At 44.1% G+C, this 23,821-nt stretch overlaps 1 protein-coding gene across 6 annotated transcripts in view; it reads right to left on the minus strand.

Moving 5' to 3' along the window:
• Positions 1 to 23,821, minus strand: part of NADK2 (NAD kinase 2, mitochondrial) — a 68,429-nt gene that overhangs the window by 23,379 nt on the left and 21,229 nt on the right. For 3 of the 6 annotated variants that reach the window (XM_048851503.2, XM_048851502.2, XM_048851508.2), the window contains exons 2-5: positions 23,518 to 23,606; positions 22,468 to 22,556; positions 20,386 to 20,467; positions 3,523 to 3,606 (exon numbers count right to left, since the gene is read on the minus strand). In XM_048851503.2, the coding sequence (XP_048707460.2) occupies positions 3,523 to 3,606; positions 20,386 to 20,467; positions 22,468 to 22,556; positions 23,518 to 23,606 (344 nt within the window). The remainder of the gene's footprint in view (positions 1 to 3,522; positions 3,607 to 20,385; positions 20,468 to 22,467; positions 22,557 to 23,517; positions 23,607 to 23,821) is intronic. The other 3 variants (XM_048851505.2, XM_048851504.2, XM_048851509.2) reach the window with 2 other exon arrangements.

Below are 23,821 nucleotides of genomic sequence, written 5' to 3' on the forward strand. Positions count from 1 at the left end.
CGGCTACAAAGACGAAGCCAGACTTTCCCTGTCTTTAAGGGCAGCTCTGGACCAGGGCCATACACTGGAAGGGAGAGCAGGGAGCCTCTCTTCTGTGTCGTCCATCCCCGCACTCTCCCCCGTGACATCCAGGCAAAATGACACCTGATTCGAATGCAGACAGGACAGAAGCCAGATCAGGGGTGAGGAAAAGGAGTTGATTGAGACATGAAGTCTGGTGAGACTGGCACTGGAGAAGAGAAACTAGAACTAGGAGCCAAGGGATGTGGGAAGTGGAGGCTGGGACTAGTTGGGCAAGGAGATTAAAGGAGTGGGTGGGGTATTGGACTGGCTGGGTAAGGAGACAGACTAGGTGTGGGGGGGGAGGAGGACAGATCGGGAGTCTTACTGGCACTATTCCACTTGTAAAGATATGTGTCTAAGTTACCATGGGTCCAACAGGTACAGGATTCAGACAAAGAAAATTAAAAAAAATAAATGTAAGCCACCTCCTGAGGTGAGCCAAAATAGCTTTTTAGATATTAAATGCGATATTGGACTCCAGCAATCACTTGTATTTTTAGAGTGACAATTCAAGAATCTCTTGTACCATTTCCTTCAGAATTGATAGAAAAGTTCTCTCTTAGACAAGATCTAGTATAACAACTTGGAGGATTTTAGATTGCAGGAGAGGGCAAAATTGGGCTTATAACAAAAGCCAAGCTGGAATCTTACCTGTGGAGAGGCTAAAGCCTCATCACAATAGGTTTAGTTCCAGAGTTAACATCACCACCAGAGCACTAGCATACAAGTCTACAAGCTGCAATAACTTTTTAACACCAGGTCATCTAAACATTGCTGTGACCAGGTCTGATCAATTGTTGCAGCAGCATGAAGGCCACCCACACCAGGACTGCAATATTAACACCAGTAGAACTGAACAGGTAGAACTGTCCAGGTCCATGGAGCAGGTCCTCAAAGAATCAATCCTGAAGCACTTGCATGAGAGGAAAGTGATCAGGAACAGCCAGCATGGATTCACCAAGGGAAGGTCATGCCTGACTAATCTAATCGCCTTCTATGATGAGATTACTGGTTCTGTGGATGAAGGGAAAGCAGTGGATGTATTGTTTCTTGACTTTAGCAAAGCTTTTGACACGGTCTCCCACAGTATTCTTGTCAGCAAGTTAAGGAAGTATGGGCTGGAAGAAAGCACTATAAGGTGGGTAGAAAGCTGGCTAGATTGTCGGGCTCAACGGGTAGTTATCAATGGCTCCAGGTCTAGTTGGCAGCCGGTATCAAGTGGAGTGCCCCAAGGGTCGGTCCTGGGGCCGGTTTTGTTCAATATCTTCATAAATGATCTGGAGGATGGTGTGGATTGCACTCTCGGCAAATTTGCGGATGATACTAAACTGGGAGGAGTGGTAGATACGCTGGAGGGGAGGGATAGGATACAGAAGGACCTAGACAAATTGGAGGATTGGGCCAAAAGAAATCTGATGAGGTTCAATAAGGATAAGTGCAGGGTCCTGCACTTAGGATGGAAGAATCCAATGCACAGCTACAGACTAGGGACCGAATGGCTCGGCAGCAGTTCTGCGGAAAAGGAGCTAGGGGTGACAGTGGACGAGAAGCTGGATATGAGTCAGCAGCGTGCCCTTGTTGCCAAGAAGGCCAATGGCATTTTGGGATGTATAAGTAGGGGCATAGCGAGCAGATCGAGGGACGTGATCGTTCCCCTCTATTCGACATTGGTGAGGCCTCATCTGGAGTACTGTGTCCAGTTTTGGGCCCCACACTTCAAGAAGGATGTGGATAAATTGGAGAGAGTCCAGCGAAGGGCAACAAAAATGATTAGGGGTCTGGAACACATGAGTTATGAGGAGAGGCTGAGGGAGCTGGGATTGTTTAGCCTGCAGAAGAGAAGAATGAGGGGGGATTTGATAGCTGCTTTCAACTACCTGAAAGGGGGTTCCAAAGAGGATGGCTCTAGACTGTTCTCAATGGTAGCAGATGACAGAACGAGGAGTAATGGTCTCAAGCTGCAGTGGGGGAGGTTTAGATTGGATATTAGGAAAAACTTTTTCACTAAGAGGGTGGTGAAACACTGGAATGCGTTACCTAGGGAGGTGGTAGAATCTCCTTCCTTAGAGGTTTTTAAGGTCAGGCTTGACAAAGCCCTGGCTGGGATGATTTAACTGGGAATTGGTCCTGCTCGAGCAGGGGGTTGGACTAGATGACCTTCTGGGGTCCCTTCCAACCCTTCTATTCTATGATTCTATGAACCACTTAAAATGGTGCAAAGTTTAGAAAGCTTCCTCACTACAGACCAGGTCAGAGTACGACTGAAATTACCAGTGTTGAAGTGATACTCCATTTACCCATGCAGATAGAATCATCTAGTTATTCATACCTAGTCTTGATAAACTGACCATATTAGTTTGTTTCAGTCACGATGCTACATGTCAACTCTGCCATGCCATAGATCTAGTTTACGTTATAATCCAACTACAAACTGAATTTGTCTATGACAGTAAATAAAATGCACCAAATATTAACATGTAAAGTTCCTAGTACAAAAGGCTCTATGTCTAGCCCTCCTAGATACAATTACAATACATTACAATAATACATCGCAACTATGAGATTTATTTTCATAACTAGTAAAATTTCTTGAGCAAAAACTCAGGTTTCAGAGTAACAGCCGTGTTAGTCTGTATTCGCAAAAAGAAAAGGGGTACTTTGTGGCACCTCTAAGGTGCCACAAGTACTCCTTTTCTTTTTGAGCAAAAACATTAACATACAAATTATGTTTTAGGGTATATTAAAACTCCACAAATATTTTGTCCCTTTTGTCCCTTTTCTGTCTCAAATTTGGTATGTACAAGGGAACAATTCTTATCCTGTTTCATAGCATTGTTCATTCCACAGTTAGAGCTTGCCCTCTAATGTAAACTGCAATAAGATCATGCTTAGTTTTAGTTACCTGCTCATCAGTTCTTGTACAAGTGTCTAGTAGCTATAGCTAACAAGCTAGCATTAGCACTAAAATGCTTCCCCCATTTTACTTTGTGCCTAAGCCACTCTATTAACAATTGCAAGACCCTCACATTAGCTTTGATTAACTATGCAATTTGTATAATGTTGGAATTAGTTACCTTTCTATCCCTCTAGATACGAATATGGCCCTATAGTTGCACTGAGTGCCTCACGAGCATTAATGAATTTATTTTCACAACAATCCTGTGACGGAAGTATTATTTTACAAATGGGGAACCAAGATAGGGAGTTTAAGTGATTTGCCCAAGGGCACATCATAAGTTTCTGGTAGAGTTCGAAACTGAACCTAGGTCTCCCGAACCCCAGTTCAATGTCTTCACCACGGCTCATGGTCATCCTTCAAGATGTTAACCTCAAAATTCAGTTCACGATTTAATGCATTTATTTTATTAAATTTTATTCTCTTATTTGTACAACTGCCATCATTACACATGCTTTCCTCAGGAAATATATTTTGTAAAAACAAAGATGATAGAATCCTACCTGAACTCACCACGATAAAACTTCTGTAATGCTTCTGGAAAGGAGTGTGTATATCGTACAGGCAAACACAAATGGCCCTCAGATCTAAAAGTGAAAAGAAGACAGAACAACTGAGCTGGCAGTCAAAGCAGTGAGAATAGGACCCTTTTGGGAGTGCTCTGCTAGCTACATCAAAGCAAAGTTAGATTTTCATTTCCTAAAAGCAGTTGTAATCTCTCTCACTAGGAAGTTCGGCATTATTCCGTGGCAATGGGTTATAGAGCCCTTCACCTGTAGGTAGATGAGTCAAATCCAGACAAGGATGCTACTGGCAGTTACTGCTATCAGATGGCTATTTGGTAGCCTATGTGAAAACAGAATATGACTCATCTCAACAAACAAGTTGTATACATTCAAAATCACAACTAGTACACCTAGGCAATCCTGCTGGCAATTCTTGCAAAGAAGCAAACAATTACACAGCAGAGAAACAGACCTACGCAATTATCCCTGAAGAACAGGACTGAGGCACAATGGAAGAAGTGTGGGCAAACTTGCACTGCCTGATATGTACCTGCTCTGGGGCTACCAGACTTCAGTCTCGAAGGTTGTCGAACCACTTTTCACCAGTACTATATTCAAACATGTTTTTTAAAAACTGACAGCTAAGCAGTATTTCTCTGCCCTCAATCTGAACTGGCATATGAAAGGTATTTGTTTTGTTTTTGTTTTCTGCCACGGCAGCTCTGACTAAGAGTGTGCAAAAGAGCAGAATGCCTTAGGCTACCAAATATTTTATGTGAAATGAGGAAAAGGATTTACTTACACAAGCATACTATGACCATGGGCAAGTCACTTGATCTGTGTTTCTGTAAATGGAGAGACTGTTTCCCTACTCATAGGGGTTGTTGAGATTAAACTGTTTGTGAGGCATTCTGATAATATGCTGACAGGGGGCCACATGAGTACATATATAACAGGGGTGCCCAACCCGAGCCTGAGAAAGAACCAGAATTTACCAATGTACACTGCTGAAGAGCCACAGTAATGATTATATATTGTGAGACAGACCCAGACCAGTGGGATACTGGAGTCTGGTAGAAGGCAAATATACAGGCCACTGGATGAACAGTTTTCTGTTCCCTGAGTGACCAGAGCAGGGGCTGCCCTAAAGCAATCAGGAACCTGCCAGAACCAATTAAGACAGGCAAGCTAATCAAGACACCTGGAGCTAATTAAGAACTTTCTAGATTAATTATGGCAGGCAGGCTAATCAGGACACCTGGTTTAAAAAGGACCTCCCATCAGTTAGTAGGGGGGGCGCACCAGGAGCAGGAAGTGAGAAGGTGTGCTGCTGGAGGAGTGAAGAGTTCAAGAGTGATCAGGCTTCAGGAGGAAGATCCTGCAGTGAGGATAAAGAAGGTGCTGGGGGGAGGCGATGGGGAAGTAGCCCAGAGAGTTGTAGCTGTCACGCAGCTGATACAGGGAACATTGTGGACAGCTGCTATCCACAGGGCCCTGGGCTGGAACCTGGTGTAGAGGGTGGGCCCAGGTACCCCCCCATCCCCTGATCGGACACAGGAGGAGTTTAACCTGGTCTGGGAGAAACACCAGAAGAGAAGATCTAAATTGGAAAGGGATCTGCCCTGTCCCCGACCCACTAGGTGGGACACAGAGATTGCAGGGATTGTTCTCCATTTCCCCCCATGCTGGCCAGTGATGAGGTTAGCTGAGTGGACAGCAGGTTTGAGCCACTAGCAAGAGTGGCCAAACTGAGGGCTGCCGTGAATCTCCGAGGCAATCCGCCAATAAGCGCAGGACCCACCGAGGCAGAGGAGGAACGTACGTACGTACGTGTGTGTATAGATATCTATATATATGCACAATCTTATAATTTGATAAGGTATACTTATTATGCATTTATAATGTATCGTTAACAACAATTTGTCTTAACTTTTTACTTAGTGGGACTTCTGGCAATCACTGCTTTCAACAATTCCCTTGAAGTTTGGTTTGTGTTCACCTGTGCTCATACACAGCAGTTCTCTTAAGTGGCTGTCTGTCAAAATGGATCAGTGTTTGTATTTCACATGTTTGAATGTTGAGAAAACAGACTCACAAAGATAGGTCGAGGCAAACATCAAGATTAATTTTAGGGCTGCACCTCTCATGTTGGGGTACTTTATCCTTTGGTACAGATTTCCAGAAATTAAGGGTCCCCTCTGTCTTCTGAGCAGATTTCCATCTTCCAAAAGTTTTATTATTTCCTTCCGGGATGTTTCTTCATCAGTGACTAAAGGGGGCTCCAAACAATCTGCTTCAGTACTAAAGGGTCAATCAGAAATCTGATTTGAGATCTTTTCCGCTGCAAATCTTGGAATCTTTCCTCAAAAGTGTCCTTAAGATCTTTAATCATGCTCGCATACCTAGTTGTGCTCCGTTTTAGGGGTTCGGCTGCATCCTCTTTTGATCTGGCTTGAAGTTGTTACATTGAGGGAAAAAGTGTGTCAGCGCTCCCTCAACCATTTGTCTGTGAAACAACTGCAGTTTGTTCATGAACACAAATACGCTTTGCACTAGATCAGACAGCAACTGGAATTTTCCTTGTAAGTCTACATTTAGCTTATCCAAATGCAGCAGCATGTCTGCAAGAAATGCCAAATCTAGAACCCACCCAGTTTCTGTAAGCTCAGGGTGTATTCTGTGCTTCTCCTCCATAAACAATATGACTGGTTCCAGGAGCTTGAAAAAACAAGAAACAACTTTACCTCTCGAGAGCCATCGAACTGCGCAGTGAAATGGCAAATCGGCAAGGAAGTTGTCTTCATCCAGTTCTTCAATTAGAGTTTGAAATAGTCTGTGATTGAGTGCATTTGAGCAAATGAAATTCACAATGTGCAAGACAGGTTTCGTGATGTGATCAAATTTGAGATTTTTAGATACCATTGCTCCCGAAGAATAATACAGTGAAATGTCTAAAGTTCAGGAAAGCTCTCGTCATACTAATACATTCACTGATCCCCATATGGGCAGAGCCCCATCTGTTGCAATGGCAGTGAGCTTCTGTAAAGGGAAGTGGTGTTTCGCAACTAACAACATCAATGCCTCCTTTAGATCTCATCCACGAGTTCTGTCCTTTAGTGGCACGATATCAAGGAGTTTTTCCCTTACAGAGTCATCAGACGCAGTCCGGGAAAATACTGATAATTGAGGTTTATCCTGTACATCACATGACTCATCCAAAGTGATGCTCAAATACTCACACTGCTGAAGTTGCAAGTGCAGTTGTGATTTGATGTCATTATTCAAGTTGGAGATTCTGCTTTCTATTATGTGGCATGAAAGCTGTAGGCCAGGAATTTTCTTCCTTAGATTCTCATTCTCTGGTGACAGGATTGAAATCGTATCAGTAAGGCATGGTTTTATAAACTCGCCTTCAGAGTAGGGCTTTTTTGCATGGGCTATTTGACAGCCACATAATAAGAGGCTAACGTTATAGTCTGCGATCAGCTGGCAAATCTGGTGAAGAACTGGGCTTCTACACGTGTTTGCTTTTTCCAAGTTTTCAGTTTTAAAGTGCAGAGTTCAGAACCTTGTGGGAATTCTTGATCCACACATGCATGGCTAGAAGCAAAATGACGCTGCAAGTTTGAAGATTTGAACTGAGATACACACGTCTGGCAAAGATGACACACGGTCTTACCAGTACGTTCACCAAAAAAGTACTTATTCTCCCACTCTTGTTGGAAGCCTCGATTTTCATCTGTGTACTTTATTTTCCATTTGCACTTGCCTTCCATTGTTAGATGGCGTAAGAAAAATTTTCATTAAAAATTTCCACACCAGCTAGTCACTGTGTGCTTTATTCAAGGAGACACAGGCATGGGCTCTGCCCCAAACCCCGCCTCCCACTCCACTCCTTTCACCAAGTCCCTACCCCCACCCCACCTCTGTCCCATTTCACCCCCTTCCCCAGGTGAGCCGTGTCCTCTTTCCTCCCCTTCCCAGAGCCTCCTGTTAGCCGCAAAACAGCTGATCACAGCGGGCAGGAGGCATAGAGGAAGGAGGTGGCGCTGGGGGAGATAGGGGGGATGGACACTGCATCCTCGCTCCTCCCCCCCCAGAGCCTCTTCAATGCTGCGAAACAGCTGATCGTGGAGGGCAGGAGGCATGGGGAGGGAGCAGAAGGCACTGATGGGGGGTGGGAGGGGCTGCCAGCAGACAGGAGGCACTGAAGGGCTGATAGGGCTGCTGAACACCCACCATTTCCCCCCCACAGAGTTGGCTCCTAACAGGAGCCGCATATTATCTTCTGAAGAACCACATGCAGCTCCAGAGCCGCCGGTTGGCTACCCCTAACACATACTAATAGGTCAGGTACTTTTGGGAAGCCTGTTGATAGCAGACCAAACAAAGTTTTTCAACCTCTTCTTTCTTTCTGGGAGCTGAACAGATCTCCAGTGCTGTCTGTACACTATAGCAGGTATGAACCTCATCAGTTTCACCGTCTGGCATATGCACACTTCTAAACAGACCACAGAAGAAGAGGTTAACTCACCTTGTGCAGTAATTGGAGTTCTTTGAGAGGTGTTCTCCTCTAGGTGCTTCACTTCAGATGTGCATGCATCCATGCATTTGACTGGAGATTTTCAGTAGCAGTGCCCATTAGCCCGTGCATGTGCTTGCTGTACACATCCTCATTGCCAGCACTGAGGTGATATAGGGCTGTGCAGGCGAACCACCCTCAGTTCCTTCTCCATTGCAAAGTCCCTAGAGGAAACTCCAAAATAGATGGGAGGCAGCACAGGTGGTGGAGCAACCATAGGGACACATCTCTAAGAACTCCAGTTATTGAATGAAGTAAATCTCTCCTTCGAGTACTGCCCCTTTGGGTGCTTAACTTCATGTGACTATCGAGCAGTACCCTCAGCCAGGGGTGGGAGCTTTGGAGCTGAGTTCAAGATCGAAGACAAGACCAGATTTCCAAGGGTAGTATCTGATCTAGAAGAATGGACCACCATGTAATAATTGGCGATGGTGTGTATCAAAGTCCAAGTTGCAGCCTTGAAAATCTCCACAATAGGAACATGTTTGAGTAATGACAGAGAGAGAGAGAAAGATAGATATTTTGTGGAATGGGCTATACATGGTAGGAGGAGACTGTATATCAGCAGATTCATAACAAGAAATAATGCATACAGAAATCCAACTGGCGAGTTTCTCAGTGGAAACCGTGGTCCCTTTGGCTCTGTCAACAATTGATATGAACAGGATGGGAGATTTCCAAAACAGCTTGGTTCTGTCCAGACAGAAGGCTAACAGCCTTGCAATGTCCTCCCTGGTCTGATGCGGTTTCAGAAAAAAGAAGACTAGGAGATGGATGACCAGGCTGATGTGAAATTCAGAGAACACCTTAAGAAAGAATTTAAGATGTGGACGTAACAAAACCTCATACTTGAAAAATACTGTAAATGGAGTGGGGGGAGCGCACTATTAGACCCCCTATTCCATGACTCTTTAGGTAGAGGTGATGGCCTTTTTGGCAACTATCTTCATGGAAAGGTTAAGGAAGTAACAGGGAGCCATTGGTTCAAAGGGAGGTCTTATAGGACACCTAAAGTACCAAGTTTAGATCCCATACAGGAATGGATTCTTTAATCTGAGGGAAATGGTTCCTCAACCTCTTGATAAACCTTAATGTCATGGGATGAGTGAAAACAGAAAATCCCTCAACTGGGCTACAACAGTCATTCCCACCAAGTGGACTCTGATAAAACTCACAGATAATCCTGACTTTCAATTTCAGAAAGCAGTCAAGAAAAGCCAAGAGGGAAGAATGAATGGAGGAAAGGCAATGCTGGTCACACCAATGGTTCAATCTCTTCCACTTTTGGAGCTAAATATTTCACATGGATCCTTTCCTACTGTTTAACAACACCTGTTGTACCTCTGTGGAACAGGAAGTTTCTATTTCTACAAACCATGGAGTAGCCAAGCCCTGAAGAATTCCTAAATTGGGGTGGAAGGTCTGACCAGCATCTTGAAAGAGGAGATGAGGAATGGTCGGAAGACTTACTACCCAACAAACAGCCAGGTGAATGAGGTAAGGATACCAGAATGGTCTTGGGCACATTGGAACTATTAGTATGACCTTGTCTTGCTTGATCTTGTTCATCACTTTTAATATTAGAAGCATTGGGCGAAATGCATACAGAAGGCTCCTCATCCATGGAATGAGGAAAGATTTTCCCAATGAATGAAGGCCAAGCCCCCCTCTTGAACAATACTATCTCAACTTCCTTTTGGTGGCAGTGGCAAAAAGGCTCAACTCTGGAAACACCAAGGCCAGAAAGATGTGACAGAGGTCAAGAATCCAACTCACTTGTAATCTTGGGAAAAGAGTCTGCTGAGAGCATCTACTTTGCTGTTTTGTAGGTCTGGAAGACACGTCGCCATAATGAGGATGTGACTGACTATACACCAGTTCCAGAGCTTTATTGCTTCTGCACAAAGAGAAGAGGATCTCACTCTCCCTTGTGGATTGATGTAAAACATGCAAGCTATGTTGTCTGTCATGATCTTGATAGATTTATTTCTAATAACTGGAAGAAAGTGAATACAGGCATTCCTAGCTGCCCTCAGCTCCAAAAGGTTGATGTACAAATGCACTTCTTGAATAGACCATCTTCCCTGAATGGTATGTGTCCCTAGATGCACCCTCCTCCCAACAGAGATGCATCTGTCGTTATGGTAATTGTTGGATAAAGGGAACACCCACACAGATGTTATGAGGGTCCTTCCATCAAGTGAGGAAGTCTCATACTTGATGACGGACTGATATCAACCTATCCAGACTCTGTTCCATGAATAAACTGTTCTGAGCCACCCCTGGAAGCAGCAAAGTTGTAACCTTGCATAATGTGTTACAATTGTACAAGCTCCCATATGTCCCAAGAGTTGGAGACAGTTTCTTGCCAAAGTCTGCTGGCTTATCTGAATCTTTGAAACGAGGTATGATAGTCATGAATCTTTCTGTGGGGATGTAAAATCTTGCTGATACTGCATTTAAGGATGCCCCTAAGTCAGCATGGACTTTTTGTTGATGAACTGGAGACCAAGCCTGAGGAAAAAGGCTAAGGCTATCTTTACAGAAAAACGAACTTTGTAAGACTGGTCCTTGATAGCCAGTCATCAAGGTATGGTAAAATTATCATTGCCTTTCAACTAAGACAGGCAGTGCCCACTGCCAGAACCTTTGAGAATACTTTCAGAGCAGAGAAAAATCTGAATAGGAGTACCTGATATTGGAAGTGGTCCTCGCTGACCAGAAAGCAAAGGCATCTCTTGTGAGAGGAGTGAATTGCAATGTGAAAATATGCATCCTGAAGATCAAGGTCTGAAAACCAATCCCCTGGACCCAATGATAGAATGCATCCAATGAAGTGAGCTGTAGCTCACAAAAGCTTATGCTCAAATAAATTTGTTAGTCTCTAAGGTGCCACAAGTACTCCTTTTCTTATTCCTACAAGAGGCACCCCAAACTTCTGTGCTTTCACAAAGTTGCTTAAAAGTCTTAGATCTAAAATATGTCTCCATCCCCTCTTTTCTTTTTTCAAGGGAAAAGGTCCACATGGGGAGGGAGGTGGGCAAATTCATGCACCTATTAAGGAAAAGTTAGCACGTGAGTCCATTTTCATAGAATCATAGAATCATAGAATATAAGGGTTGGAAGGGACCCCAGAAGGTCATCTAGTCCAACCCCCTGCTCGAAGCAGGACCAATTCCCAGTTAAATCATCCCAGCCAGGGCTTTGTCAAGCCTGACCTTAAAAACCTCTAAGGAAGGAGATTCTACCACCTCCCTAGGTAACGCATTCCAGTGTTTCACCACCCTCTTAGTGAAAAAGTTTTTCCTAATATCCAATCTAAACCTCCCCCACTGCAACTTGAGACCATTACTCCTCGTTCTGTCATCTGCTACCATTGAGAACAGTCTAGAGCCATCCTCTTTGGAACCCCCTTTCAGGTAGTTGAAAGCAGCTATCAAATCCCCCCTCATTCTTCTCTTCTGCAGGCTAAACAATCCCAGCTCCCTCAGCCTCTCCTCATAACTCATGTGTTCCAGACCCCTAATCATTTTTGTTGCCCTTCGCTGGACTCTCTCCAATTTATCCACATCCTTCTTGAAGTGTGGGGCCCAAAACTGGACACAGTACTCCAGATGAGGCCTCACCAATGTCGAATAGAGGGGAACGATCACGTCCCTCGATCTGCTCGCTATGCCCCTACTTATACATCCCAAAATGCCATTGGCCTTCTTGGCAACAAGGGCACACTGCTGACTCATATCCAGCTCCTCGTCCACTGTCACCCCTAGGTCCTTTTCCGCAGAACTGCTGCCTAGCCATTCGGTCCCTAGTCTGTAGCTGTGCATTGGGTTCTTCCGTCCTAAGTGCAGGACCCTGCACTTATCCTTATTGAACCTCATCAGATTTCTTTTGGCCCAATCTTCCAATTTGTCTAGGTCCTTCTGTATCCTATCCCTCCCCTCCAGCGTATCTACCACTCCTCCCAGTTTAGTATCATCCGCAAATTTGCTGAGAGTGCAATCCACACCATCCTCCAGATCATTTATGAAGATATTGAACAAAACCGGCCCCAGGACCGACCCTTGGGGCACTCCACTTGATACCGGCTGCCAACTAGACATGGAGCCATTGATAACTACCCGTTGAGCCCGACAATCTAGCCAGCTTTCTACCCACCTTGTAGTGCATTCATCCAGCCCATACTTCCTTAACTTGCTGACAAGAATACTGTGGGAGACCATGTCAAAAGCTTTGCTAAAGTCAAGAAACAATACATCCACTGCTTTCCCTTCATCCACAGAACCAGTAATCTCATCATAGAAGGCGATTAGATTAGTCAGGCATGACCTTCCCTTGGTGAATCCATGCTGGCTGTTCCTGATCACTTTCTTCTCATGCAAGTGCTTCAGGATTGATTCTTTGAGGACCTGCTCCATGATTTTTCCAGGGACTGAAGTGAGACTGACTGGCCTGTAGTTCCCAGGATCCTCCTCCTTCCCTTTTTTAAAGATTGGCACTACATTAGCCTTTTTCCAGTCATCCAGGACTTCCCCGGTTCGCCACGAGTTTTCAAAGATAATGGCCAATGGCTCTGCAATCACAGCCGCCAGTTCCTTCAGCACTCTCGGATGCAACTCGTCCGGCCCCATGGACTTGTGCACGTCCAGCTTTTCTAAATAGTCCCTAACCACCTCTATCTCCACAGAGGGCTGTCCATCTCTTCCCCATTTTGTGATGCCCAGCGTAGCAGTCTGGGAGCTGACCTTGTTAGTGAAAACAGAGGCAAAAAAAGCATTGAGTACATTAGCTTTTTCCACATCCTCTGTCACTAGTTTGCCTCCCTCATTCAGTGAGGGGCCCACACATTCCTTGGCTTTCTTCTTGTTGCCAACATACCTGAAGAAACCCTTCTTGTTACTCTTGACATCTCTGGCTAGCTGCAGCTCCAGGTGCGATTTGGCCCTCCTGATTTCACTCCTACATGCCCGAGCAATATTTTTATACTCTTCCCTGGTCATATGTCCAACCTTCCACTTCTTGTAAGCTTCTTTTTTATGTTTAAGATCAGCTAAGATTTCACCATTAAGCCAAGCTGGTCGCCTGCCATATTTACTATTCTTTCGACTCATTGGGATGGTTTGTCCCTGTAACCTCAACAGGGATTCCTTGAAATACAGCCAGCTCTCCTGGACTCCTTTCCCCTTCAAGTTAGTCCCCCAGGGGATCCTGGCCATCCGTTCCCTGAGGGAGTCGAAGTCTGCTTTCCTGAAGTCCAGGGTCCGTATCGTGCTGCTTACCTTTCTTCCCTGTGTCAGGATCCTGAACTCAACCAACTCATGGTCACTGCCTCCCAGATTCCCATCCACTTTTGCTTCCCCCACTAATTCTACCCGGTTTGTGAGCAGCAGGTCAAGAAAAGCGCCCCCCCTAGTTGGCTCCTCTAGCACTTGCGCCAGGAAATTGTCCCCTACGCTTTCCAAAAACTTCCTGGATTGTCTATGCACCGCTGTATTGCTCTCCCAGCAGATATCAGGAAAATTAAAGTCACCCATGAGAATCAGGGCATGCGATCCAGTAGCTTCCGTGAGCTGCCGGAAGAAAGCCTCATCTACCTCATCCCCCTGGTCCGGCGGTCTATAGCAGACTCCCACCACTACATCACTCTTGTTGCACACACTTCTAAACTTAATCTAGAGACACTCAGGTTTTTCTGCAGTTTCGTACCGGAGCTCTGAGCAGTCATACTGCTCCCTTACATACAGTGGTACTCCCCCACCTTTTCTGCCCTGCCTGTCCTTCCTGAACAGTTTATAACCATCCATGACAGAACTCCAGTCATGTGAGTTATCCCACCAAGTCTCTGTTATTCCGATCACGTCATAGTTCTTTGACATCACCAGGACCTCCAGTTCTCCCTGCTTGTTTCCAAGGCTTTGTGCATTTGTATATAAGCACTTGAGATAACCCGTTGATCGCCCCTCATTCCCAGTATGAGGCAGGAGCCCTCCCCTCACAGACATTCCTGCCTGTGCTTCCTCCCGGTATCCCGCTTTCCCACTTACCTCAGGGCTTTGGTCTCCTTCCCCCGGTGAACCTAGTTTAAAGCCCTCCTCACTAGGTTAGCCAGCCTGCTCGCGAAGATGCTCTTCCCTCTCTTCGTTAAGTGGAGCCCGTCTCTGCCTAGCACTCCTTCTTGGAACACCATCCCATGGTCGAAGAATCCAAAGCCTTCTCTCCGACACCACCTGCGTAGCCATTCGTTGACTTCCACGATTCTACGCTCCCTACCTAGGCCTTTTCCTTCCACGGGGAGGATGGACGAGAACACCACTTGCGCCTCCAACTCCTTTATCCTTCTTCCTAGAGCCACATAGTCCGCAGTGATCCGCTCAAGGTCATTCTTGGCAGTATCATTGGTGCCCACGTGGAGAAGCAGGAAGGGGTAGCGATCCGAGGGCTTGATGAGTCTCGGCAGTCTCTCCGTCACATCGCGAATCTTAGCCCCCGGCAAGCAGCAGACTTCTCGGTTTTCCCGGTCAGGGCGGCAGATAAATGACTCAGTCCCCCGGAGGAGAGAGTCCCCGACCACCACCACCCGCCTTCTCCTCTTGGGAGTGGTGGTCGTGGAACTCCCAACCTCAGGACAGCGCATCTCATGCCTTCCAACCAGCGGAGTCTCCTTCTGCTTTCTCGCCCCAGACATATCATCTGGTCCACTCTCCGCAACGATACGGTTTTGGTTTGGGGCCCACCATTGTTTAAATGCCAGCACATCATACACCAGGAGGAGTGATCCTTAGATACTGAATCCCTGTGAAAATCCTCCTCGTCTCCAGCCTGCCTTGACTCCCAGTATCTGGTTTTTGTCAGTCTCTAACTCCCTGTCTCTTGGCCTTGATGTGAGGCCTCCCATTCTGATAATAAAAGTTACTGATGCATGGCTTTAGGACCATGCTGTGTAATTAACATACTGGTATAGCACGAGGAATGCACCAAGCAGGGATAGGTGGTAGATAAGACAAGGGTTTGTTTATTGGCTAAGGTTTCCGATGCACAAGGGCAACATGCTTTGCTAAAAAATATATATCCTTTGTATAATCTTTATTCAGGGTCCCCCCCGGCTAGCAGGGGGGCACCACGCTCGAGCGTAATAAACTTAGTGTTTTTTGGGAACTCTGCAGTTGTGGACTTTGTTTCTGTGCCTCAGCCTAGATTCGAACTGTGCGTGACCTACCAGGTGTAATTCGTAACACACCCAACATTCATTCATAAGACGGGTTTAACCATAGTTCGTTGGTGGCAGAGAGATGCAAATTTATACTCCAGATTACTCTATATGATTTACGAGACAGAGACCAAGATTTTCAAAATTAGGAGACAAATTAAAATCCTAAATAAAACTGTTACTTACCTGCAAAGTAACTGTTGTTCTTCGAGATGCATTGTGCACAAATACATTCCCCTACAGGTATAAGTGTGCCCAATGCACTTGAGTTGGAGACTTTTGCCAGCAGTACCACTGGAAAACTAGTCCTATCAGGCGAGGGCATAAAAGGGATATGGCTGCCACCCCCCTCTCTGTTTCTTCACACCACTGTATGTAATGTCCAAAGTATGTGAGAGGGTAATGGAATGTATATGTGCTCAACAGATCTTGAAGAACAGTTACTATATAGGCAAATGTTTTTTTCTCCTTTAAGTAACTGTGCACATATACCAGGAATAGAAGCCTTTTCCTCTGTGTTGGTGAGGAACTTCTATCACTCCCAATTCTAGAAGAGATTGTAGTTCTTGAAGTAATACAGTCTCGTGAGAAGTGTCCCTGAAAAGGGATGGGGCGTGGGGAAGAGACGGAGGCATGGAGGGAGGTGGGGCTCAGGTAAATTGGATAATATATTCCTCCTTCACTGTACTGAGCACCCACTTTTCTGATATGATGCTTTCCCAAGCACAGTGAAAGAAGGGTAGGCATGATCCAAAGGGAGCAAATATAGCTGGTGTGTTGTCCTTGAGCAAGAAGTCAAAATGACTGCTTGGAGGATGAAACTGTCTGGTAAGAAGGGCCTCCTTCCGATGAAAATGGTTGGAGACATCAAAGAGATCTTGACTTTCTCTTAGAGGCATATTGTGACTTCTGTTGGAAATAGGGTTTGGAGTAAGACTGGGGCCTAAACTGTTTCCTCTTTGTAACCAGAGTATAAACTCTTAACGAACAAAGTATTATGCAAGAGTCCTTCAGTGTGCATACAGTGTCATCTGATTCAGCAGAAAACAGTTCAGAACCCTGCAAAGGTAAATCCCCTATTGTGTTCTGAAGCTCCCCTGGAATGCCCGAAGGCCACAGCCAGGAAGCATGCTGCATGATGACTGCAGTGGCTAGAGAACACAAAGCTGTATCAGTGGCATGGCTGCCTGAAGGGATGTACAAGCTATAATACGCTCCTCAGAAATCAGAGCTAGAAACTGTTCTTTATATTCCTCTGGCAACCTGTCAGCAAATTTGGAAATTGCAAAGTAATTATTAAAATAATATTTTGACAAAAGAGCCCGAGAGTTAGTGAGGTTCATTTGAAGAGTGATGGTGCAATAAACCTTTTGGATGTATAACTCCAGCTTCTTAAATTCCTTATCCTTGGGAGTGATTGGGTGAGATTGACTGGAATAGTCATTAGCAGCTGCGATCACCAAAAAATCATCAACTGGATGAATAAAGAAACAGTCAAAATCAGGAGGGACTTTGTATCATCTGTTCACTTGCTTTGCCAAAGGAGGTATAAAGGCCAGAGTCTGCTAGAGAGTTTTCACCAGCTGTAGTAAGACTTCAGTGATGGGACAACTCTTCCTGGTGCAGGAGACTGTAAAACATCTAGGAAAGTATGTGGATTCTCTTGCACAAGTTCTGCCTGCATCCCTAAAGAAGAGGCCACCTTCTTCATGAGGTCCCAAAAGACTTGAATTCCTCCAGGAAGAGATCGGGGGAGGGCAGGACTCTGAAGTGATTGCCTTATCTGGTGAAGATGGAAAAACATGGGGAGGAAGATCTAAGGGCTCCTCTGTTAATTCCTTCTCCACAGGTCCAGTTCAGTGGATTGAAGGATAGTAGCAGGATACCGAGCAGAAATTTTCCTCAGTTGGGAAGTAGGAGACTTCCTCCTAGAGTGTGACTGTGATGGACGTCTACAGTCTCTTGGACCAGTAAGTCCTGGAAGATTCTGCACGAGTTAAGCCATCCACAGTGGGAGACCCCATGCTAGGATTTCCTTATAGGAAGACCAGTGCTGACCCTGAGGTCTTGTAGTAGAACAAGACCTGTAAGATGACCTAAACAACCTTGAGGATTAGACAGGCTCCTCTTTCAGAGTTGGAAGAAAAAACAAACATCCTCAGAGTATGGAGGAGCAGTTCCCCTTGATGTTCTACATGACCCAAGTATAGGAGACACATTAAGGTCCGAAGGAAGCAAGGGTTAGGGTGGAAGGAATGCAGACAAAATGATTGGTGCCAGCCTAATTGGTCGGAGAGATGACTAACAGATGGAGCCAAGGGTGCCAGGTGCATTAGGGAGCTGACACTGGTTGCACCAGAGGAGAGTCTAGTATGGAAAACAAAGGAGGACCCCCACACACACTCCGAGAAGACAAGACGGCCTACACAGTGGAAGGCACCTCAGGTAAGCATGTCAGTGAAGCAGATGGTGCTGATGGAGCCAAGGAAGACTGAAATGGGTGAAAGGAGGACTAAGAATCCCGCACAGATAAAGATACGGGGCCTCAACAGCCCTGAAGGTGCCAAGTCAGAAGTGCAGCCTCAGACAGGACGAGTGTATCTCAAACTGGTATTAGAGGCCTTCCCAGAAATTTTCTGGGGAAGTCCAAGACTTCAAGCTCATCAGCATCAGAATGCCTGCATTGTTTCGAGGAAGCTGACAGGAAAGATGAAGCATGACATTTGTCACTAGACTTGCATTTTGAATCAGAAGGAGCTGGAGGGTCATTTCTGTCTGATTCTGAGTCCCCGGCCGCACAACCAGAGCTCAATTCTAATGCCAGACACATCACCTCTTTCATGAGGTGAGCCCTCTATTTTTCAGTTATGGTGGGGAAGGAGGTACAATAGAGCATCTGTCCCTCACATGGCCCTCCCCAAGACAAATCAAGCAGCAATTCCGCCTACCTGTGACAAGGATGACAGCTCTGCATGTGGCATACAGCTTAAAACCTGGGAATTTTTTCTACACCAAAATCATCCAGGCTAGCTACTAAAAACTGAAACTTTCTAACTAACTATACTACTAACCACTGCTAACTATATACTAAAAGTTTTAGAGACACTGGCTAACTGAAGCAAATGCTACAGGGGCTCCATCTCTCATCACAGGCATGGGAAGGAACTGAGAGGTAGGTGGCAGACACATCCCATTTATACCCTCACCTGAGAGCAGGAGGAGAACTGAGGCACACGGTCGACCTAGTTGTACTGCCGACAAAAGTCTCCAACTTGAGTACACTGGATGCACACATCTGCAGTGGAATGCAGATGTGCACAGTCACTCTAAGGAAAACTATGTTTAAGCACCTGCCTGATTTTCAACAGGAGCTGTTGGGTGCTTGCCATTTTTGAAGAAAAAAAAAAAAATCATCAGACAAGTGTCTAAACACAGATTTGAATGCCTAACTTTAGACTTCTATTTTTGAAGATCTTGGTCTTCAACTAACTCCATATGGCCTTGTCTAGACTAGAGATTTTGATTTTGTCCTGCTGTTAATTTACTCCTGGTGGAATTCTGCATTACTGCGCAAGTGCAGAATTCATGTCCCCCTGAAGATTCTCCCCCGCCTGCAGAAAATACATTCTACTGGAGATGCGCTGCAATTACACCTTTCACCCACGAGGGGCTGCTGTGGTTCCAGAAGAGAGGGCAGCTGGCTCAGGACCAGAGCAGACAGCTTTGGAGAAGGAGGAGGAGAAGCTGCTTTCCTCACAGCACCCTGCCCCCCCCCCCACAGGATGGGGGGGGCAGACTGAGGGGGCTGCTGGAGGGGGTCACAGGAGCTAGTGGGATTACAGCATTGAGCCAGGGGCTGAGTGGGAGGGGGATGCAGGGCCACATGAAGACAGGGGTGGAGGAGTGGCTGAGTGGGGGTGCAGGGACACACGGAGACAAGGAGGAGGGGTGGCTGAGTGGGGGTGCAGGGACACAGAGGGACAGAGGCAGATGTGCTATACTGAATGGGAGAGGCTAGGGATCAGTCTCTGCATGAGGGAGGCTCCCCAACTCTAACAACTCCTCTCCACCCCGCCCCCCCCCCCCCCCAAAAATAAAACAAACCCTGTACCGTACTGCTCCTACTGTCACCCAACAACCCTCCAGGTTCACTCTCAGGCTCCTTCCCAGGAATTATTTGCTTCTCCCTCAGCTCCTCTGTTACCTCTGACCCCCAGAAGCCTTTGCAATGTTTCTGAGGGGTGCAGGACATACATTTCTTTATTGTAGTTTAAATGAGTTATTACTTAAGGTTCTGTATTAATATGCCTAGTAAGGAATCTATTTGTCAAAAAAATTCCTGAATCTTTTTTGTTGTCTTTATTGCTACTGACATACCCACTGACAGGTATTTTGAAATAAATTACCAAAATAATTGAAAATGGTGTGACCATATGGTGTTATTTGGACAAATAAAATAGGCAGAATTTTAAAATATTGTGCACAGAATTTTTAATTTTTTTTTTTTTTTTTTAAACACAGAATCCCCCTAGGAGTAGTTAATTGACACAATTAACTTGAGTTTACATGATTGCAAATATTTGTTCCTGGTCCCATAGCTGGGAACAAATGCGTGTATCCTGGAAAAGCATTTGTGGAGTATTTAGATCATGTACAATTCTATTAGCTTGAGTCACCTGTCAATTAACTCGCATTACAAGAAGACCAACAACTCTAGCCTAGGAAAAGCCCAACAGCAGTCAAGAGACTTTCAGGAAACAAGAAATATTCTCACCTTGAAACAATAGTAGTTAATCTCCATTCATCAAGTGTATGCTTGCTTTTTGCTTTGGAGCCAGCATGGGATTCAAATGATACTAGGCTCACATGAACATGGATGGAAAGAGCTACTGACTATAGATATAAGTGAAAACATTTCTGCTTGATAATACTGTTCACCTTAATAATGGCAACAGTTTAATCTGATAACTAAAACTGCACACAGAGTAATAATTGTACTCTATGTAGTATGTACAGTACTGTGGTTTACGTTAAGTAGAGAGACTGCTTTCCCAAATGTGTTTGTTCTTACCTTTCTGGATCAGTATTTACTCCAATAACTGGTTTAAATCTGTCGAAGACTTTACTAGCTGCCAGCAACATTGTGCCATCACCTAAAGAAAAACAGCATGAAGAACAGCTGATTATTTTTACTTAAGAATTTAAGTATTCCAAACTAAACTGACAGGTTTTAGAGTAGCAACCGTGTTAGTCTGTATCCACAAAAAGAAAAGGAGTACTTGTGGCACCTTAGAGACTAACAAATTTATTTGAGCATAAGTTTTTGTGAGCTACAGCTCACTTAATCGGATGCATTCAGTGTCGTATATAGACATTAACATTGCAATCACATTTGTAATGTTGTTAGACAGTAGGTTAAATAGGTTGCACAAAAATAAAACAGTGAATTGTTATTCTGCACTGAAAACATTTGTCTGACCTTCAAATTAAATGTTGGATACTACCAAGATATTAAATGAATTCAGAATTGCAGTGAAAATCCAAAAGATTTATAAGCAGCACAATGGAGCAGCAATGAAAGCACCACTTATCTGAGGCTTGGACAACACATTTTGCATTGGCAAATCTTAGATTAGCATCTGGAGGTTTTTATACATTAACAAAAACTGAAATTTTTAGAAAAGCCAAACTTCTTTGGCTACCTTTTCTAAGAAAAAGGGGCTGTTAATTATTTTTTATCAGAACTACAACCAATACAAGAAGGGAATAAGGTACATCTGTAATACAATTCTTAACATCCATCATGCACTTCAGAAATAGCATTTGGGTTTTAGTTCTGCCTCAATTGTACGTGATGTTCTCTTTTTTAAATTACGACTTCCAGTTGTTTATTATCCAACAAAGGACATAGATGTTTCCCTAATAACAGGGCTTTAAAAATCAACTACTCAGTCAAGTAGGAATCTTTTCCAAGTAAGTACCATCAACTTCTTTAAATTTTAAGCTCTCATTTGAAAATACATATTAAATTTCTAGCCCTCACGTTTGCAAAGAGGATCTCCAAACGTGAGCAAGTGTGAACTAATATAGACCCAAGAATACACTGCAAACAGCTCCAGTATCTCTCCTGATAATTATAGTTTTGCCAACAAAGTAAAAACTGAACATAATTCCATCAGTTTTCACTGTTGCTATTCAGAATTGTGTAGGCAGCTTTGAAACGGACAAGAATCATGTCAATTTCTCTGTTGCTACTTTAGAAAGCAATAAGCAGTAGCACAGGTGGGTAGTGGAGATATCACTGGGGAGGAACACCAAAAGTCAGAGGTTAAGGGAAGGAGAAAAAATAACAGACATTCCCTCAAAAGCAGCAACTTGGATAGAAGTAGAGCAGCAGAGACCAGAGCTCCCTTGCAGCAGCAAATACATTTTGTATGGATGAAGAAGAAGAGGAGACTGTTCTTCCCAACTTGCAGGAGAGGGGATTTGGAGGTCTCTGAATTTGTCAAACACCTACTATCCTAACGATGTTAGGCTAACACTAACGATGAAACCCACAAGCACCATCTAGGGACAACTGCCTGGAAAGAATCCCAACAGCTAGCAGGGTATTTGTTTGCACTGGGATCCCCCTCTTTATGATCAGTCTTTGAACTAGTAGGTTTAGTCTTATGGCTATTATTTTAGTTCAATGATCAAGCTAACTGGATGAATGTGAGTGTGAGCAAGAGATTTGGTTGGGGGGGGGGGGAGCGAAAGTAGCAGGAGAAAAATAAATTGCTCATCTTTACTAACACAGACACCTAAGTATGACAGGGTCTCCAGCAGAACATACTGTTTGCTTTTTACACAAGCTGAGCATTTATTCAATTCTACAATTTACATATTTCATGCTGTATCACATAAACTTCCCCAAAGCCACTAAGCATGTGTGTTCACTTACTAAAAATCTTAAAATTAAAGCAAGAGTAAAAAGACAATAAATGGGCCAAGCCATTCAATAATGCCAAATTAATCATAGCAGATATACTTCCAATACAATAGGTATACTTTCTTATGAGTATGAAGCATTTTAATTCTTCATACTGCTTCAAACATAACTACTAAAATTTACTTAAATCCAAGACACCTTTCCCCAGGCACTAGTTAATACCTCCTGCTGATATAACAGCATCTGCCCATTGAACTGTCTCTTCATCATATTCTCGGCGTTTAACAAGACGGACCTCGATCTGCTCATTCCTAAAAGATACAGAGATAGTTTGACAAGGAACCACACAGCATACTAATTAAAGCTTTCAGGGGAATATGAAGGGCAATTTTTAAGTTACAATTATATTTAGTTTATGAATATTGTTGGTCAATGTACTCTGACATGATCTACATAATATGAACAAGTACTACACAGTTAATATGAGTTAGCTATTATCCTGGGGGAAATAAGTATAAAATACTTAAGACTTAAAATGCCTCGTGTATGAAAAGCTAGTTATACAACATTTTAATTAAATCAGTTTTGCGAAAGGTATTTCACTAAGTTGTTCCACTGTTGTACACAATCACTAACATTTATGTCATTTGTTCGCTCTAGCCAGAAACTTCATGCACTATATACACTTGGTCTAACCAGAAATCACAACATTCTTTACTCAAACTCTTCATTAAAAAACCCTCACTTCAACCTTCATTTTTAAAAGAGATTATCTGCATTTACCGCAATTTGACTTCTGATCAACCAATGTACTGTACATTTGAAGTGTTATCATCAGTCTTATTTACTTTACAACTCCTGGGGCAAGGCTGCACTATACACTGTACACCTGCCATCTATTTACATCATAATCTCAGTCTAATTACTCCATATGGAGTAAAAGATCAAGTTAATAAAGAATCTAAAGAAACAGATTGCATGGGTAGAGCGGGGATGGGACAACATGCTATAGACCTGGTAGGAATGGTCTTCGAAAACATGTGACCAGGCAGGCAGCCAGCCAGTCAACATCACCAGCGCAGACAGCTGGAGTGAGTAAGGGTTTGTGATACAGGATGCTAATTCTTGTAAAATAATCCAGTACAGACCTTGAAAACAGACATTCCCAGACTTCAGGGACATTGTGTCACCCCAGATACATTTAGTGAAAAATTATTTTAGTCTGTCACAAACCAAACTTCTCCAGACCATCACTAATCTGTATGCTCTTACCGTAAACTGTCTACAACATGCTCCACATTTTTTGTATGAATATGATGTCGCTCCAGTAGTCCACTGTAGTTAGATCCCTTCAATGCAAGCTGTAGAAGACAAAGTGACTTTGAAGCAGCCAACCATTATAAAGAATGCTATTAGATAAAGTAAACAGAAAATGAACACATGCTGACTTAAAGTACTAGTTTAAGACTAACAAACCAGAATGCATTTGAGAATTAGGAGTACGATTATCAGTTAAATCTGAAAAGAGTTAAATTGAATATTGTGCTATAAAACCTGTCCGCAGAACAGGAGGAAA

This window comes from Caretta caretta, chromosome 5 (genome assembly GCF_965140235.1).
Source record: "Caretta caretta isolate rCarCar2 chromosome 5, rCarCar1.hap1, whole genome shotgun sequence".
NCBI classification, from domain to species: Eukaryota; Metazoa; Chordata; order Testudines; family Cheloniidae; genus Caretta; species Caretta caretta.